General features: G+C 44.1%; 1 protein-coding gene across 6 annotated transcripts in view; it reads left to right on the plus strand.

Moving 5' to 3' along the window:
* The first annotated feature begins 10,525 nt into the window (after nt 1–10,525).
* Nucleotides 10,526–15,592, plus strand: part of ATP11A (ATPase phospholipid transporting 11A) — a 126,848-nt gene continuing 121,781 nt past the window's right edge. For 5 of the 6 annotated variants that reach the window (XR_008465939.1, XR_008465925.1, XM_054198526.1 and 2 more), the window contains exon 1: nt 10,526–10,988. Coding sequence is in view for 4 of the 6 variants with exons in the window: in XM_054198526.1 (XP_054054501.1) it covers nt 10,950–10,988 (39 nt within the window). In the remaining 2 variants the exon portion in view is untranslated. The remainder of the gene's footprint in view (nt 10,989–15,592) is intronic. The other variant, XM_054198515.1, reaches the window with a different exon arrangement.

A 15,592-nucleotide genomic window follows, 5' to 3' on the forward strand; every position in this document is an offset into this window, starting at 1 on the left:
GATATGGAGAAGGCTGAGGTGCTGAATGACTTTTTTGCCTCCATCTTCACCGGCAAGGGCTCCAACCTCACCACCCAAGTTGCAGGATGCAAAGGCAGGGTCTATGAGAATGAAGAACCGCCCACTGTAGGAGAAGATCAGGTTCGGGACCATCTGAGGAACCTGGAGGTGCATAAGTCCATGGGACCAGATGAAATCCATCCACGGGTCCTGAGGGAGCTGGCAGATGAAGTCGCCAAGCCGCTTTCCATTATATTTGAAAAGTTGTGGTAGTCTGGTGAAGTTCCCGCTGATTGGAAAAGGGGAAACATAATCCCCATTTTCAAAAAGGGAAAAAAGGATGACCCAGGGAACTACAGGCCGGTCAGTCTCACCTCTGTGCCTGGCAAGATCATGGAGCAGATCCTCCTGGAAACTCTGCTAAAGCACATGGAAAATAAGGAGGTGATTGGTGACAGCCAACATGGCTTCACCAAAGGCAAATCATGCCTGACAAATTTGGTGGCCTTCTATGGTGTTGCCCCAGCATTGGTAGATAAGGGGAGAGCAACTGACATCATCTACCTGGACTTATGCAAATTGTTCGACACTGTTCCGCACCACATCCTGGTCTCTAAATTGGAAAAGCATGGATTTGATGGATGGACCACTTGGTGGATAAGGAACTGGCTAGATGGCCGCACTTAAAGGGTTGCAGTCAATGGCTCAATGTCCACATGGAAACCGGTGATGAGTCGCGTTCCTCAGGGGTCAGTACTGGGACCAGTGCTGTTTAACATCTTTGTCGGTGACATGGACAGTGAGATCGAGTGCACCCTCAGCAGCTTGCCAATGACACCAAGCAGTGTGGCACACTCGACGCACTGAAGGGAAGGGATGCCATCCAGAGGGACCTTGACAGGCTTGAGAGGTGGGCCTGTACGAACCTCATGAAGTTCAACCAGGCCAAGTGCAAGGTCCTGCACCTGGGTCATGACAATTCCAGGCAAAAATACAGGTTGGGCGGACAATGGCTTGAGAGCAGCCCTGAGGAGAAGGACTTGGCGGTGCTCGTGGATGAGAAGCTCAACATGAGCAGGCAATGCCCACTTGCAGCCCAGAAAGCTAACCGCGTCCTGGGCTGCATTAAAAGAAGTGTGGCCAGCAGGTCGAGGGAGGTGATTCTGCCCCTCTGCTCTGCTCTGGTGAGACCCCACCTGGAGTACTGCGTCCAGCTCTGGAGTCCTCACCACAAGAAGGACATGGACTTGTTGGAGCGGGTTGAGAGGAGGGCCATGAAGATGATCAGAGGGCCGGAGCACCTATGCTATGAGGACAGGCTGAGAGAGTTGGGGTTGTTTAGCCTGGAGAAGAGAAGGCTCCGGGGAGACCTTATAGCAGCCTTCCAGTACCTAAAGAGGGCCTACAGGAAGGATGGGGAGGGACTCTTTATCAGGGAGTGTTATGATAGCACACGGGGTAACAGCCTGAAGTTGAGAGAGGGTAGATTTAGATTGGATATCAGGAAAAAATTCTTTACTCTAAGGGTAGTGAGGCACTGGAACAGGTTGCCCAGAGAAGTTGTGGATGCCCCATCCCTGGAAGTGTTCAAGGCCAGGCTGGATGGGGCTTTGAGCAGCCTGGCCTAGTGGGAGGTGTCCCTGCCCATGGCGGGGGTTGGAACTAGATGGTCTTTAAGGTCCCTTCCAACCCGAACCATTCTGTGATTCTGTGATTACAGAAAAGCGAACCCAGGTTTTTGTGTGATGATGCTATAATAATACGACTGTTGCCTCACTGGAGATCAGGAGTGACTACAGCTGTGTTGGTCTATATTTGTAATGGTGGCCTAATTTGAGGCAGTAAACTGCCAGTAAACAATTATTTCAGGAAACCAAAGTAAGAGGCATACTCAAGAAATAAGATAGTTTGTGTTCTCTCCTTTCACCTGGGGCTGTTAAGGCATTAGTTGTGGAGGATACAAATCATGCACTTGACGCACTTCGGCCCTTTCTTCCAGCACCAGCCAGCTTTGCAGAAGCAGTAGTATGAAAAAGGGGTAAAACAACAGTTGCCTTGACTGTCTTAAAATCAGTCAACACTGAATGGCTGCTGCAGGACTGCCCTAGTATATGTCTCTATTTATAGAGCATCAAATACTGTTGGTGGCACTTAATCATAGTATTTAGCTTACTACCAGATACATCCCTCTTAAATGGTTTCTGGCAGTATTATCTACCTCCACCGTAAGTTCACTGCTATTAAGCATCAATTCCCCTCAAATAATTCCCAGCTAAAGGTATTTTATTCTGTCCCACATTTCTGGACACTAGAAAGTCAAATCTCTTTCAGTAGCCGCTGCCTGAGTCCAGCAGAGACTTCCACCCACTGACAGGATGGTAACTGATTTCCTTTGCCAGGACAGCCTGCTCCGGCAAACAGACATCTCAGGTTAGAATCAGAGTAAACACAAAGTGAGGAAAAGCTTCGTTTTGCTTAACCAGAACTTAAGCCCAGTTACATGGAAACATGAGCTTCCTCAGAACAAGTCATCTCAGTCTGCACAGGCTTAACATCTCAGAAGAGACGGGTGCTTTGCAAACCACAGACTCTTGACAAAATCTGTCCCTCACCAGGCTTTTCGCACCCTGTAGATGTTGTTGAGCAGCTATCCTCCCTACTCAGCTGTAACTCAGGTGGGTTTCCTGCTTTCAGAACTGACAGCTTTGGGAAGTATCATGACAAAGGCATGAATGCTGTCTCCATGGTTTATTAATCCTTTTCCAATTAGCATGGAATCCATATGCCCATTATGTGAAATAGACAGACATGGTAAAAAACCAAATTCCCAGTACAACAAAAGCACACACACTGTGTGGGAGCAAGCTACTTTCGTAGTCATACAAATCTACCTCTGCACTCTCAGCAAGCTACACAAATTTCCTCTTGCTTATAAAATCTGTGAAGAGACCAGAAGATCTCTGTTCCTTCGCAGATTCACCAATTAATACTTCTGTCCACAGAGAACACCAGCCTCTATACCAGCCTAGCTCCCCTTCCTGCTCCCCTCCACAGGACTTAAATGAGCGGAATGTTATGGGAGAACATGGAATTCAAACTTTTGTAATTATATATAATATAGAGATGTAGGCTGTAGTCTGGAGAGGAAAGGTAAGACAATGGAAGCCCTAATATAATTTTTATTTTTGGCTTTTTATGCAACTCTAATTTTTATTTTTATAAGCCCCTTTGTAAGGATGTAAAAGTTTGTGTTAGCACCTCTCTGTCAGGAGGAAACATTCTTCCTGTTATTATTACCTACTTCACTAAAACAATTTCTGGTAATATACAAATGACAAGTTGAAACAAACTGGTAACAGCAACTTTACTGAAACTACAGGCAAACTCCCACAGGAAAAAAATAGCAATGACTGTGACCATTACACATTTCACAGCAAGTGACATGATGGAATTGAATGTTGTCATGGTTGAAAGCTTCAGGGATCTCATACACTTCATTGACTCTGTCTACAAAACGCTAAGTCTCACCATGTCCCCTCACAGCAAGATTCCCAGGCCACATGATGCTCATCACGCCAAGCCTCTGCAGTGCTCAAGAAGATCAGGCAGACAGAGCTGCAGTAAGGGAAAACATAGCAGCATCTTAAAGAACCACTTCACAATCGAATAAGCTGCGGCCGTAGAAGCCGGTTTTAATACTAGCTACATACAGTTGAAAAAGCCAAGCATTAATATTTAAAACATCACCAAAAATTATTTTGAAAACATTTCTTGGAATATTGGTAGTTTTGCTAATCTGAGAGAAAATGCTGATGTCTTTTGGACAGAGGAAATGAAAGAGGTGCAGCCTGTGTCACTGTCACCTGGGATTCGCCTACAGGAAAGAAAAGAATATGGACCATATCCATCCTACTTCCATCCCTACCGCCTGCGGGGGGCTGTCAGGAGGCCTGGAGGGGTGAAGAAAGGACCTCCGCCTGGACACCCTCCTCCCACCCACCACTCTACCCCTGCTGTGTCCACTCCCAGTGCCTGAGAATGCAGCTTCTAAGAATAACCGGGACTGAGGGGAAAAGCAGAACGATGCAAAGGTACCCGGGCCATGCTCTGTGGGACAAGTGAGGTTGCCCGAGACTGCAGCGCTGTGTCCCTTTCCTAGGCATTTGTCCTCCAGCTGGTTGTACCTTTCAAACTGGAAAATCTGATGACTGTATCACTGCAGCATTTTTATCTAAGCAAAAAGTTCATTTTGGTAGTGTTTAATATTTCTGGTACTTTATGTATTGATTTGTAACTACTCATGCTTCCTAAATAAACAGTTATAAAACAAATTGGACACAGTCATGAGAAAAAGCAGATATTCTTGAGAAACCTGAACCACAGCTTTTTTGAAGCCCAGAATGCTGATACTGCTATATTTAGAGCTTTATTTGGTGGGAAAGAACAAACCACTAAAAGATTTCTTTCAGCTTCGATTGAATGCTACATCAGAACAAAAGTAATTTTACAGATGACATTAAAGTAGCCAGAAAGTGATATCCTTTTTATTTACTATCCTTTTTGAGGATCAGATGCTTGCCTTTATCACTAGAAAATATTGTCCAAAAGTATTGCCTAACCTGGAAGTACGTTATGGTGAATACTAGTTGTACTAAGAGTCCATCTGGTTATTATCATGAAATATGACAGGAATTTTCATGTGATTTTTTAAAAAGTAATCTCTTGTTTCTCCATTCCTTGATATTTAAAAAAAAAAAAGTAGCCCCAAGACATGTGATTTATTTTAAATTTGACAGCTTCACCATGTTAAATGAGTTCTAACTCATTAAACAGTTAGACAGGCTGATCAGAACAATGAAAAAGATTAAAAAATTGTATGTAAAGGTGGGAACCAGACTGCAAAGTGCTACCAAAAATAAAATGAAATAGCAAAATAATGTTCTGTCCCTTTAAGATACCAAAAATAAACCAGAATACTCTCCTTATCTAGATCCTGATACTGCACTCAGCTCTATAGTCACAGGAGTCTGACTGTGGGGACTTCATCGCCAGGTCGAGGCACTGAAGTGTAAAATAGAGACATAAGGCAAGACTAACGTAAATGCAAATCCAAAGCAAAGAGAACACAAAGTTCACATGGCAGCAAGGACAGAATATTATTCACGATACCTATAGATTCCAGCACTTCCCTTTCTTCTGTTTATTCGCAGCTCATTTGTATCTTTTTTTTTTCTCTTTGGTTATGCATGGCTGCCACTAATGAGGTTTGTCACTGTTCCAACAACAAATATCTCTGAAGGTACTTGTTTGTGGTGTTTCAATGGGAAAGCAGGTGAGTGAACAAGGGAGTAAATGGAAGATCACATTAGTAACCATGGCAGCCAGCAGCGTTTCATCCCAAGAGAAGCTTCCTCTGGTGGGGGCTGGGTTTCCTTTTAATGAGTTTAATACACTGTTTCGCAGGGATGGGGCAAGTCTTCCAAACGGTCCACGTGACTGGACCTTCTACTGCTTTGTGTCACTAGTAAGACCTTCCTGAATGCCGTGCCTTTCCTGATGAAAAGGATTACTTTGCAGCAGCCAGGGACTGGATCTCTCGCAAAGATGTATTTGCTAATGACCAAAATTGCCTGTGATTCATTAAGTTACACATACACAGGTAATGCAGAGGAACAAATCTTGGTTGTAATTGCAGAGAACTGCCTGAGCTGGCAGAAGATTGCAGCCAAATTATTTTAACTGACGTACATCTATTTGATCGTCTTGGGTACCTAGAAGCCAAACTCTGTTCTTTTAGAAGACTTTGTTAAGAAACTATACAACAAAGGTCACCTTTGCTAGCAAGGATGTGGGCATTACATTTTGTCATAATGACAGTGCATTTAGCTTTTGAGTATAAGAGAAGATATGCATTATCGCCAGCGGTCAGAAACAGAGAGGTCAAAGAGTCAGAAATATGTCTTAGTTTCACATGTACTTTCTGGGAAAAAAACAGACCTAGACAAAGAATGTCAAGCAAGAGTGAAGTGATCTTCAATCTCCAGTGCTTAATCCTCCGTCCTTTTGGCCACTCTACTTCCAATGAAATCATCATCATGGTGGTTTGATGCCGGCCATTTTACTTGTTTTGGCTTCACACTTAGGCTTCACCTTCAATTTGTTAACTTACTGCAGGTAAGTCCTCTGAGTACCACAATAACCATTAATTACATTCTTCTTCAAATGAAGTACATCTGTCATAAACACCAGGCAGTGAAATGTTTTTAACATGAAACAAAGACTTCAAAACTAGTGATGGTATCTCTTTTGACAAACAATATTCAGAAGGATCTGGGGAAATATTATTTGCAATAGATCAAAGCACAAACATCTGTTCCACTGAGGGAATAATTTCTCTTGTTAATAGAAATTAACTAGTTCAAATATATGGTGTAGACGCAAGAAAGATAAGTTGTTCTTTTTATTAGCTTTTCAGAAATATAACAGAGGGAGAGACACAATTAAGAAGTGATATATTTGTAGGGGAAAAGCCAGGAACGCTGCAGGATAAGCGATTTCACTCAAAGCATAGAGCAGTTTCTCAAGCAGATGACCTGCACACAACTAATGGCTTTTCAATCTCTGTTGTTTCCCTCTCCTCACATTGTTCTCACATATGCTCGAGTCAACTCTAACCACTTACAGTTTTTTCAAGAAGTATTTAGTCACTTTGATCCGAACTACTAGAGGTACATAGTCACTAATGCAATAGGAAGCAGGAATCTAAATAGATGTTAACCATCTTAAAATCTAGAACTCTAGTGCCTCTGATGTCAACCGAATTATAAATGTATACTCTATTGCGTTGTGCCTATGATAACTTTATTGGGGCCCAGCTTTAAATCCTGCCTTCCCACCTTCCAAAGCTGAGGTGGACTAAACCACAGAGCATCACTGCCTCCGTGAGCTGCTGCCCTTGGACCAGTCTCTCAACATTTTCACTGCAATTATGAAACAGGTTAACTCAATAAGCATTGCAAAGTAGCAGAAAATACACCTGTACACAAGAAGAGTAAATCTCTTCCACACTAACATATTCACCTCGATGTCTAATGCTATTTTAAACAACGAGCAGGATGTTTCAAGCAGAGCTGTATTGATACAGTAAGTAAATCAGAAGGGACATGAGACTCTGTGGTAAGTAGCAAGATCTAGAGCATTTGGTAATTCAGCTGGGCAGGTAGGGGTAGGCTGAGAGGCCAGTAATGGATCAGAAGGAATCATTCTGTAACAATAGGAAGGAGAAACGGAGAGCAAGAGAACAGGGGGTTTAATCTGCAGTCAGAAAAGATGCAAGAAATTTAGAAAAGACAAGGAGGTCATGCAAGGTAGAGACAGCATACAGGTAATTTTAGGAATTTACTTTTAAAACAAGAAATGAGGAGTTAAATAAATGCGATGGCATATTCAAAGATGAAGACGATTAGTTTAATAAATTGCTTAAAAGTGAAACATTGCATAATAGGCAGAACAGATCCACGCCAGTATGATCAAGGCTCCTCTTTTGGCTTGACTCTTAAGTCACAATGTGACCTTTGGCAAGTCACTTCAGGCTAGATCCAATAAAGGACTCAGGCACCTTAAGCCTGATTTAGGCAGATTTGAGGTACCTAAGTCTAAATGTATGACCGAAACACCCTGCTCAGTTGCATACTAACCCTGGAGGAACCCGTCACTCCAAAAAGCCATATATATCTGCCACTCAGTTCTCACTGCACAAACACCGCTCTGTCAGCAAAGGATGTGCTGTGCTAACTTTCAGGGGCTTACCAGTGCTCTTTCCTGGGCTGCACATTTAGATTTCCTTTTTGTGGAAATACAGGCATAAAGGACAACTGGGATCTTACCTCGATATGTGCCCAGGATCCAGCTGTGCTCCTTTTCTCGGCAGCACAGTGCCACAGGCTCAACGGGAAGGGCAGAAAGATGTTGCTCAGCTTAGCTTGAGCAGCAGCCTGGAAATGGCAAATGCGAATCTGAGCTTGTGTGTCCCTTCCCCCTGCCCTTGACTAAAAAAGTCAGTGAGAGTGGAAGCCGTGGTCTCCTTGTCACCTCAGGGAACACAGCCAACCTTTGCATCCAGGTGGGACCTACACCCACCAGCAGGCTCCAGGCTCTGGATCCGAAGAAAACAGTTCTTGCAGCCCCATCTTTGTTACCGGAGCTTCAAGGAGCTCAGAAATATCCCTGTGATGATCACACTCAGTGCTGAGCTGCTGTTGACTGTCACCGACTCATCAAGTGAATGTCCTTCCCTTCAGGAATGCTCTGTGCGTTGCACTGAGCAGTGTGGGCACCTCGCGCAGTTTCTCTAGTGGAAACAGTGTACAGACACTGCAGGTTTTAACCTCCAGGAGTCATTACCTGCTTCTGTGAAGAAATGACACTTAATTATGTGGAAAACATACTGCGGTATTTGGGTGAAAGAAACTACTGAAAGCATTAAAAGAAAGAAAACTTTGAAAAGCAGTTTCCTGCATAATTTGAAAATTTGCTTTCATTCAAAGTCTGGGTAAGAAGCAATGTCATTGAAGACATTGGATTGATTAAACGGCAAAGTTTGACTAAAAGTGGAATAACTCATAAAAATATTACAAAGTATGAATATTCCATAAATTCTTTGAAAATGGAATGGCTAGACAGAGAACTATCCTAAAAAGCAACTGAAAAAATTTCTTGTTTCAGCTTCACAATCTGTGTATTTTGATATAATATTATCACTTTATGTTCATGAATGAGGTTCCTTTATGGCTTTTATAATAAACAAATTCCCTAAAGAGTAATGATATGCACACAGAATGTAATTTTAGTATTTAATTGTTCATGTAAATAAACAGATAAGAGAGTAGTTTTCTATTAACTCATGCAGAAATGCAAATTCTGAGAAAAAAATCGTGTTGTTTCCTAGCTCTTTTAATTCCTTTTTCCCTTTCAGTTTCAGTGATAGTTTCTTGAAAGCAAAATGTAACTACAAACCCCTATGTTACAGAAGTGTTACGTCTGTAAATAGGAGCATGAAAATGGAAGGTGCTGCAAAATGAATATAAATTATAAGTAGTAACTGAGATGAAGAAAACTGGGTTTTAGACCAACATCACTTTAGGGTTTGAACAGCAACATTAGCTTGACCACACTGCACTTACTGCACATTAAATTATGCATTTTGCAATCTAACCAGTAATAAAAAATGCTGAACATATATAATGCATCTAAATTAAAGGTGACCTGTAAAGAGTCAGTCACATGTCCTTTCCCTTAGCATTTATGTGACGATCTCAAATAGCGTAATCTGTTTTTTCCATGTATGTTAGTTGTATTAGAAATTCAGATACTCTTTAGGTTAGAAGATTTTATGTTGTCCAGAGAACAACTGAACTGTGTCAACACAAAAAACAAAGGAGCAAAAATTACAGAGTCTTGGCCATGAGCTAGGTGATAAAGAACAGCTTATGTGACTGCTGCTAAATGAGGGAATGGATTTTCATAAGTGTAAAACGCTTTAGATTTTGTTTGCTTTTGTTAAACTTAACTCTTTTAGTAAAATATTGAATTTTATGACATTACTAAGTTCCGATTAACTGTGGAGAACGTATTTAGCTTAAAGTCTTGGTTTTCTATTAAGTCATACAGAGTCATACACAAATTATCAGAGGCTACCTACAAGATCCTTGCAAACTTGAGCGAGTCCTTCGGTATGAATGGCAGGAAAACACAACAGCTGAGGAAAACAAAGGCCTTTAAAGGTCTTCTTTCAGGTAACTTAAAAAATAAAACGGGCAGGGCCGTGCGAAGGAGATTTTACCTTTAATACAATTTTGACCTGCCGGTAACAGTTTATTTAAAGGTATTTGCGGTCTAACACGAGGAACGCCTAACGCCGGGCCGCCCGAGCAGACCGAGCGCCCCCTCACCCGGGTCATCCGCGGGAGGCCGCCTCTCGTCCCGACGGTGCCCGGGACCGGCGGCGGGCTGGGCGCCGGCGGGGCGCCAACACCTCCACCCCGGAGCTCCCCGGAAGGGCACGGCGGCCGCTCCCTGTTGCTCTTTGCCTCCTCACCTTCCCCCTTTTTCCCTGGCGTGGGGCGCCCGCTTCCCTTCTCCCATCCCGCGGCAGGCAACGGGGCCGGGCGGGACGGGGACGGGGGTCACCATGGGCAGGCAGCAGCAGGGAGGAGCGGGGGAAAGGAAGTTTTTAAACGCTTTTCTCCTCTCATCAGGTTTTATCCTCCCCCTTCCCTCCGCTCACCCCTCAGCCAGCCACCAGCACGGACGGTACCCAACCGGGGTGCCGTTAACGGCTGCAGGCAGCCTCGCGCGCCGCCCCATGTGCAAAAAAGACGGGGGGAGGGGAAGCGGAGGGAGAGGGAGGTGGTATCGGCGCGCGCATGCCCGCCCGCCCCGCGCGTGACGTGGGCTGCCGGGGCCGCCCGGCGAGATCAAAGCGGGAGCGGCGCGAGCCGGGCCGGTACCGGGCGGGTCCGCGCGCGCGAGGGGGAGCGGCCACGAGGGCGACCCCCCCCCCCCCCCCCCCGCTCTTCCTTCCTTCCCGCCCGCTGGGATAAATCCCTGTGCGGTCCCGCGCGGGGGGCGGGAGCTGGGCGAGCCCTTCACGGAACCGGCCGGCTTCCTTCTCCGGCTCCCCTCCGTGAAAGTGTTGTGGCGGCGGCGGCGACGCCGCCGGGTGGGGGGGCATGAGGGGCCGCGGGGCGCCGCGCCGCAGCGGCGGCGGCGGGCACATGGCATAGCCGGAGGGACAGCGGCGAGCGCCGGGGCGGGGTGACAGCCGTCCGGCGGGGCGAGCGCGGCTCCCTGCATGTGGAAAGTGAGGCGAGCCAGGGAGCCCGGCGGCACCGGCGAGCACCCGGCGGCGCGGTCCTGAGGGCCCGGGCAGTGGCGGCCGCCCGCCCGCCATGGATTGCAGCCTCCTCCGGACCCTCGTGAGCCGATACGTGAGTACCGCTGGCCGGGCCCGTCCCGGCGGGGCCCCCTGGCCCCAGAGCCGTCTCTCCAGGGCTACCCCTCCAAGTGCAGCTCGTCCCCCGGAGGGTGGGAGAGCCCCCCGCCGCCCGGTGAGGCGGAGGGGAAGCTGGGGGACTGCGAACGAGCGGGAGTCGTGTGAGGCTCCGCAGCGCCTTGTGGCCCCCGGGCTTGCAGAAAGGACTCGGTCAGGAGTTTGGCGGTCCCGTGACTGGCACGGCGGCCCGGGGAGGGCTGGGGGGCTCGTGATTTTCCGTGTAAACGGAGCGGTTGTTAATGGGTTCCCTGCAGCCCCCTCCTCGTGTAGGCAGCTGCGGGGCTGTCCTTCGCGAAACCAGAACGGGTTGACCTAAGTTCAAAACACTGTAATTTACAGTGTGCTGAGATACGTAGTTATCAGGGCGGATAAAACCTCTAGGGTTTTTTTTATTTTTTCCTCTTCTTTCTCCTTCTTATATTGTGTCAGTCAAGCTGCGCTTTGTGGAATTGCCACAATTTAAATACACTGACGAATGGCTGGAATAGTCCCAAGTTTTTTGTAGGTGTGCATGGTAAGATTCAAGAACGCTAAACTTGGTGTACTTTGGGAAAAGAGAGTTGATGTTGCTTGTTGGTCAGCATGTTTCCCCCCACACGTACCGCCTGAAAAAGCAAATCAGTAGTGCGTTAGAGTGGAGCCAAGTGTAGGGTGAGGTGTGTCAATGCAAATCTGGTTTCGTTGAACCCCTAACAAGTGTTCAGGATAATGGCTTTAGTAAATAGGTGGTATGTCAGTAAGTGCAGGGTTGCACAATATAGGGGTTGGGGACCACCGATACCAGGAAACTGCAAATTTCTGCTTTTGAGTGTAGAAGGAATCTTAAAAAGGTGGGGAAGGATAGTTGGAATTTCCAAATAGATATACCTTTTCTTCCCATGCAGGAAGTACTGTGAGTGAGGAAATACTGTAAGTGAGGAAACTTTTGTGCTCTGACCAAGCAAAAGTAAATACACTTAGTTTTGTGCGTGTCAAGAGCTATTGCCAGGTAATACAGGGTGAACTTTCTTCTTTAAGTACAGGCAAAGAAAAACGGCAGAGGTAAAAAATGACTCGATTTTTTTGTTTGCTCACATTAGAGTATTCTGTGGGTTGAGGAGAGACTGGAGAGGTGAGTACTGAAAGCAGCTGTGGATATATGGATCCTTAGAAAGTGGCCCTGAGGAAAGGAGGAGAATGCTCAGAATATAATGAGGTATAAGAGAAGCAGAAGTCTTTGTGGATATGGAAAGCTCAGGCAAACTGTGCTGAGCTCTGTTTGGAAGCAGGCAGGATCAGTTTGGGTGTAGTGATCTGTCAGCGCTGATCTAACTGTTGGATTCAGTTTAAGATATTCTTTGTGCTTGCATGTGGAGTCTGTACAAAATAGCACATTCATTGCGCACAGAGCATACTGTGGTCTCCATATCTCTTCTGCATAACATGATTGCTAACTTCTCTTTCAAAGTAGGTTTAAGCGTCAAATATGAAAGAAACAGTCTCAAGAGTAACTACGAAGGTTATTTTACAAGATGACGATGTACATGAGAAGACAGTATGCTGAAAATAAGGCACTTGAGCTTTTAAGTTGTGGGCTGTCATCACCCTCCTGCACTGCTGATGAGAGTAATTCAGCGGGCTAATAGCTAAATGAAACATTATTATATCCCATGTGAGGAATTGTTCCTATTTCCTAGATCACACTACTTTCTGTATTGTATGTATGCCAATAGGCTATGTCTAGATAATGGCCTAGCTTTTCCAGGCTGCCTTGTATATTTTCACCTGTTACTTCTTGTTCTTTTGCATTCTTTTGGTTTCTTAATTTTGAATCCTTTCTTCCAAGGGAAGATCATTTTTGAATCCTTTCTTCCAAGGGAAGATCATTTTGAAAAAAGCTGCTGTAAGTAAATTTGTGCTTATCATTTGAGTAAGGCCATTAAGATCTGACAAGCTGATGCTTGTGTGTGTTGTGTGTTTTTTGGTTTTTGTTGTTTTGTTTTTTTATCTGCATGGTTCAGATATTTTTATACAGCTACAGCAGTGAAAATGAACATTAATGGTTTGAATGCTGGGCCCGAAACTGACTGCTGTATATGAGCAGCACACACACATCAGCAGTATCACTCTGTAGTTGTTCGCACACCAACTATGCTTCACAAGTGCTTCCCTCTTCCCAAGCTGCTTTTCAATAAGGGAGACAAGGCAATGACACTTCTGCAGGAGAGTCAGAGAGGATAAGTCCATCTTGTGCTTATATCAAAGTAAGCTCAAGCTTGGGTTCAGTTAAAATTTATACTGAAACTATTCAATGTTCAGGGTCCTAGAACTATGAGTTTTTGTTCTGCAAGTTGTGTCCTGGACTTGTTCAGCTGCAGGACCTTCCCAGAGTAGACTGGTCCCTGGATTATCCTCAGAACCCTGGCCGATGCAGGCTGGAGATACTCTTTAGGTAGCTGGGAGCTGCCAGTGGTATGGTATGATCTTGGGATAAAAAATGGTTGGTATGTGTTGTATGAATGGAGACTTCCAATGGTTTCTAAGAGTTCTGCATAGTTTTCCTTTCCCTGTACTATAAAAAGCATAAGTTCTTGTCCTTTCCCCGTTTACCTTACAGTTGTTGAAGTCATTGTCCTGAAGAAATGCAAAATAGCACGTATCTCCAAGGTCCTATGGAAGTGTAATGATGACTGGGTGCTGTCAGTTCAAATTGAAGTCAGTTTCCTGGTCAGCATTTTCAAATATTTGTCTGCTGTTTTACCTGCATTGAGTGTTGTCTTTATATCTTCCAGGCGTTGGAACAGTTCATTGATGTGCATTGAATAAGATGCATGTTCAGCATGCTACTTACATTGTAGTTCGTATCTCTTCACCAAGAGATGGTGTAGCCTCTTAGAAGGACAGAGGTGGTGATATTTTTCTCTTACTAAATTTCTAATTTGACTGTCTGTTGTTCTACCTCTTTATACACACCCTGCAAATGTCTCTTTTTTTTTTTTTTTCACTTCAGCTTTTATTTCCCCTTACCATTACTGCAGCCATACACAATTTTTAGGACTGTTGGTAAAGAATAACTTTCTATATAAAAGGTGTTTGTTTCACTGCAGAGCAGCTGACATGAAATTCTGTGTAGTATTCTAAATACTTTGTGATCCTTCAAGCTGAAATATAGCAACGTAACTTTTTTTAACTGCATCTAATGAGATTATTCTTTATATTTAACTGCCTAAAACTATAGCATGAGCTATAGTAAGAGGTATCTTTAAGTAATGAAATAGAAACATCTTTATATACAACTTTTCCATTATGTGTAACCACAGAATCTAAATAAGCCTTCTACAATAAGATAAATAAGGTCAATTTTGACAACTGTATTGTTTAATTTACTTTCTCAGAGAATGGAAATAATAGCTATGTGGGGTAGCATGAAAATTGCCTTGGGAGGGCTATACTGTTTGACACATACTCTGTGAAAATATAACCTCTTTTTCTGGATGTTGTTTTTGCATCAGACAACATGCTTTTCTCTGTCTTCTCCTTGGATTGTTTATGCGTTCCCCAGAGGATGTGTGCTACCCGCGGGAGGGCAGCTGCACAGCCTGAGAATACAGAATTGGTGTGTACTGTCCTGTAAGTGTCATGCAGAGCCTGCTGTGTGCTCAGTAATGAGAGGAACTTGTTAGCGTAATGTTAAGCAGTACGCTATTTAGGGAAAAAACAAACATACAATGATAATTAAAACTGTGTCCATACAAGATTAGCATCTGTTTTATAGTGACATTATTTGGGACACTGTGTGGATATCATTAAGCAATGTGTTTTGCCCATATAGCTGCGGTTGCATTATTTTTCTCTGGTAGCTTATTTCTTGCCATACTTCTGAAGTTCTTCCTCTTTATAGTCAAGAGATGGCTAATATTCTTAAAACAAGTCTTGATTACATCTTTCATTAAATGAAAATTTACTTTCCTTAATAAAACAGGTGCATGTGTCTTTTCACGATGGCTGTTTATGGCTGAATGTGGATTTGGATATTCCTGAATATCATGGATTTGAGTATATCTGGGCAATATGGAAAAATGTCACTCTTTAGCATATGTTTGTTTGGACACTAAATGGTTGCTAAACATCTTGCAGCCTATGGTGACAGTCTGTTCTGTATTTGTAAGACAGCTGGCCCTCATCAGTAAATGCTCCTGCCCAGGTTGATAGCTTTGGGTTGTACAACAAATACTAGTGGGTCAGAGGTCTGTATTAATGAACAGTTTTGCCTGTATTATATTTAGAGATCTTGTCACTTTATTGCCCCTTCTCTTTTATGTTCTTCTGTTACTTCAGGATTACAAATCTGGATGTTAAGTATTTGTTGCTAGTGTAAATATCTCTAAATGTGTGCAGCAGCAGATAAGATTCGCTTCCAGAAGGAACGGTGATTTATTACAGCTCTGGCCTCTGGGAAACTTCTGGCCTATTAGTTCTTCAGATGTTTCTGAAAAAATCTTTTTTTGGGAGGTTGAAATAAATGAGTTTACAAATGGATGCTTTATTTTCACTTTTATA

The sequence above is a fragment of the Rissa tridactyla genome, chromosome 1 (assembly GCF_028500815.1).
Source record: "Rissa tridactyla isolate bRisTri1 chromosome 1, bRisTri1.patW.cur.20221130, whole genome shotgun sequence".
In the NCBI taxonomy this organism is placed as follows: Eukaryota; Metazoa; Chordata; class Aves; order Charadriiformes; family Laridae; genus Rissa; species Rissa tridactyla.